This window comes from Sceloporus undulatus, chromosome 6 (assembly GCF_019175285.1).
Source record: "Sceloporus undulatus isolate JIND9_A2432 ecotype Alabama chromosome 6, SceUnd_v1.1, whole genome shotgun sequence".
NCBI classification, from domain to species: Eukaryota; Metazoa; Chordata; class Lepidosauria; order Squamata; family Phrynosomatidae; genus Sceloporus; species Sceloporus undulatus.
The window spans coordinates 125,297,096-125,301,043 of record NC_056527.1 but is presented as its reverse complement, the minus strand read 5'-3'; the positions used below and the strand labels follow the sequence as shown (position 1 = coordinate 125,301,043).

Genomic DNA, 3,948 nt, shown 5'->3' with positions numbered 1-3,948 from the left:
CAATTTTTTATTTATTTATGTATTATATATGTTGATGTATTTTATTGTTGCAACCCGCCTCAATACTTTTGGGAGAGGCGGGCTAGAAATAAAATTTATTATTATTATTAATAGACAAAGATAGTTGGAAAAATAAGCTGCGAAAGAAGTCTCCTCTGCTTTCAGGTTGAAATCACCAAATAATAATAATAATAATAATAATAATAATAATAATAATAATAATAAATATTATTAATCATTATTTTAAAAGGAAAGGGATAATTGGATTATTTTTCATATTTTTATATTGTCTGAATTTTATGATTGTCTGTAAGCCGCCTAGATCCTATCGGAGAGGCGGGATAACAACAACAACAACAACAACAACAACAACAATACTACAAGGAAAGGCTCCTTGGACTCGAAGCGCCTGCAAAGCACACACGACTCTCTCTATCCTCCTCCTCTCTTCGAACCCGGTTTCAGAACCGGGCCCGCTGCGTCTCCTCCAATGGGATGGAGGCATGCAAATGAGCGCGCCGTATATGGCGAGGCGCTCCTCCCCTTTTCCCGCCGACGTTCGATTCCTTCGCTTGTAACCCATTCATGGATTGCGGCGCGCTTTGGCTTGGGCTGAGCTTGCAAGCTTTGCTCCGCGCTCCTTTGGATCTCGCTTTTCGCTTTCTCGAGTGACCGTGGGCTCGTTCCTCTCGCTTCCTGGCTTCGTGGATGAAGGCAGCTAGCCTCCCGTTGGCCACCCAGCCGGCGATCGCCTTGCAAGGAAGGAAGCCAGGCCCTGGGATGCACTTTCCTCCTTGCAGAGGCTCCTCTATTGCTAGGAAGATGCTCTCTCGCCTTGGAAGAGGTTGATCTGCGCCTTCCCAAATCGGCCCCGAGGAAAAAGACACGCCGACCCTGCAGTGTCGACTCAGCCCTGGAAAAGTCTGGATTGTTTGGAGGGGTTTTGTGTTGGTGAACTTCTTTTGTGGATTTGTGGTGTTTGCTGCTGTTGAGCCTTCTTTGGGGGAATCAAGGAGTTCTCTTCCCTCCTTCTCCAATGTTTGGGATTCAAGACACGTTAGGAAGAGGCCCGATCCTGAAGGACAAGGTGCTGGGATCGGAGATGGATGCGGTCCGGTCCTGGGTCAGGAATGTCGGCGTGGTGGATGCCAATGTGGCGGCTCAAAGGTAAAACCGGGGGGCTTTTCTTGCACTGTCCCTGCCCTCCCTTTTTTCCTTCCCTCCATCCTTTTGCATCTCCTCTAACCAATGCATCATACAGCTTTGTTGCAATCCCTAACGTTGTGTGTGGCGTGCCTTCGAGTGGTTCCCGACTTAGGTCGACCCTAAGAGGAACCAGAGTTCAAATCCTGGCTTGGCTTTGAGCAAGTCACACTCTCTCAGCCTCAGAGGAGGGCCATGGCAAACTCCACTCTGAAGCAACTGGCCAAGAAAGCCCTATGATAGTTCTGCCTTAGGTTGTTTTGTGCTGCTGTTGTGTGCCTTCAGGTCCCACAAGTCAGAAATTACTTGAAGGCACTCAACAACAACAAAGGCGAACCTATCCTGGGGTTTTCTTGGGTTACTTCCATTCGCCCTTGCCTTCCTCTGAAGCTGAGAGAGTGTGACTTCCCCGATCCTTCCAATGCAGTCGTCTAGCTAACGCAGCACCTTTGTAAGATGGAAAGGTGATAACCTTCTCCCTATAGAAGTTGCAGGGAGGGAAAAACAAATCCGTGTTGTTAGTTTTGTTGTTGTTGTGTTGCCTTTTTTTGCCCTACCAATGAAACACCAGCCATGGTCCTTTGGTGGAAAACTACACTTCCCGCCCTTGGGCCCTTGGTGTTCCCTGGGAGGAAGCCTCATTGAACTCGATGGGACTTAGGTTACGAGTAACTAGGCTTAGGCTCGGCAGTCGTTGCTCTGTTTGCCCCGCAAAACGGGATGAAACCATTGGATGACCTTGGACAAAAGTCACACTCTCTCAGCCTCAGAGGATGAAGAAATCTTGCCAAGGAGAGGGTCGCCCGAAGTCAGAAATGACTGGAAGGTGCACGCAACGTACTGTTTCCAAAGGAAAAAAAAACCCTTGCAATTTCCAGTTGAAATTCCCCGTTGCAATTCCCTGAACCTTAGCAGAGACCCCTAAACGCACTGACTTAGGGGCAAGGCTGATTTGGGACGCTAAGCAGGCTCAGCCCTGGTTAGTCCTCGGATGGGAGACCGACAAAGGAGACCAGGCTCGATTTCAGAGGCATTCCTTGCCCTAGCAAATCCGAACAGGTGACTTTGAAGACATGGCACACCGCTTTGCAACCAAGATGCAAAATATTGCAGGAAAGGGGTGCCAAAAATTTGCAAATTTCAAAGCCAGTTTCAAAGCAAGGCCCTTCGCAACCGGCTCCGAATTGGCAATTCATTGAAAATTACCGAATTGGTAAAGATTTTACTGGGATGCAAACGTGCCGGGTGCAAGTCTCCCAACTCCTCCTTGTAAGGTTGGAAAGAAACCTCATATAATCCGCTGGAAAGCAAATGGAATAATCCTAAATGAGCCCAAACGACCTGCTTTTAAACCCGCTGCAAAGAAACCTTCCTAATCCCGAAGTGGACTCTTTGCAAGCAAAAGCCGAAAAGTTCAAGATTTTCGAGGGATCGGACCTGAGCGAGATTTAGAATCCATCCACAGGGCAGGAATGATCCGCTCTGACACCGCTTTCAGTGCTATGGAATTCTGGGAACTGGTGTTGTTGCACCAGAGCTTCCGAAATGAAGCCATTTGAAGAGTCCAGAGGCTCAGGACAAAAAGGATGAGCTGAAGCCGGCGAGAGCTTCCCGACCTTCCTATACTTCAATAATAATAATAATAATAATATTAATAATAACAACAACAACAACTTTATTATCATTGCACTCTACTTTCGTTCGCATCCACCGAATTCGGGCTGCAAAACCGGATCCGTCGCAAGCCAAATATATGGTCCCAAACCCACGGCAGAGATAACCCGGTTTGAGACCGCTTTTAACGCCCCGGCTCAATGCAACCCTGGGAATTTGTAGTTTATTGTGGCACCAGAGAAGGCTCAACGTCTCACAAACACTGCAACTCCCAGAATTTCCTTAGTATTGAGCCAGGGTAGTTAAAGCGGTCTCAGACTGCATTATTTCCGTAGTGTGGGTTTTGGGCCTATCTTTGTACAGTGTGTTACTTGTCAGCCCTACATCCCCCCCCCCCCCTTTTAAGTCCTTTTCCAGAGCCATCCTTTGCGTTTCAGCATTGGATCCCAACTCGACAAAACAGAGTTCGAATTCCGCGAACCCAGTTTGGGCAAGTCACACTCTCTCAGCCTCAGAGGGATGCAAAGGCCAAAAAACCAATCCGAACTGATCTTGCCAAGGAAACTATGATCATCCTATAAGTCGGAAAGGGTTGGGAGGCACTCAAGAGCAACAACCATGAAGACATGCTCCAAACAGAAACTTTTAGGAGTTCGAAAAAAGGTTTTAGGAGCCATATATATAATATATATGGTTTTAGGAGACACACACACACATATGAACTAGATAGATAGATAGATAGATAGATAGATAGATAGATGGCCATATATATATATATATATATATATATATATATATATGGCTCCTAAAACCATATATTCCTCTCATATATATATATGGTTTGCTTTTGCTCGGACCGTTGGCGTTTGAAGGGTCCCAAAATAGTATCTATTCTCCTCCTTTCTCTTTTTTCTCGGCTGCTTTTCCTCTCGAAAAAGAGAAATCCTTCTGCCTTTTCGATGGATAAAAATGTCAAAAGTCAACTTCGAGGCAACTTTCTTCCTGGATGGAAAGAGAGAAAAAGCAAAGGAGCCAGGAAAAGAATGAGAGCTGATGCTTGAGATGAGTGGGAAGAAACATCATCATCATCATCATCATCATCATCATCATCATCATCATCATCATCATCAT

At 46.0% G+C, this 3,948-nt stretch overlaps 1 protein-coding gene across 3 annotated transcripts in view; it reads left to right on the top strand.

The window, feature by feature from the left end:
- Nucleotides 1-602: 602 nt before the first annotated feature.
- EBF2 (EBF transcription factor 2) overlaps nucleotides 603-3,948 on the top strand; it is a 206,135-nt gene continuing 202,789 nt past the window's right edge. For all 3 annotated transcript variants that reach the window (XM_042476112.1, XM_042476113.1, XM_042476114.1), the window contains exon 1: nucleotides 603-1,167. In XM_042476112.1, coding sequence (XP_042332046.1) covers nucleotides 1,037-1,167 — 131 coding nt within the window. In that variant the 5' untranslated portion in view covers nucleotides 603-1,036. The remainder of the gene's footprint in view (nucleotides 1,168-3,948) is intronic.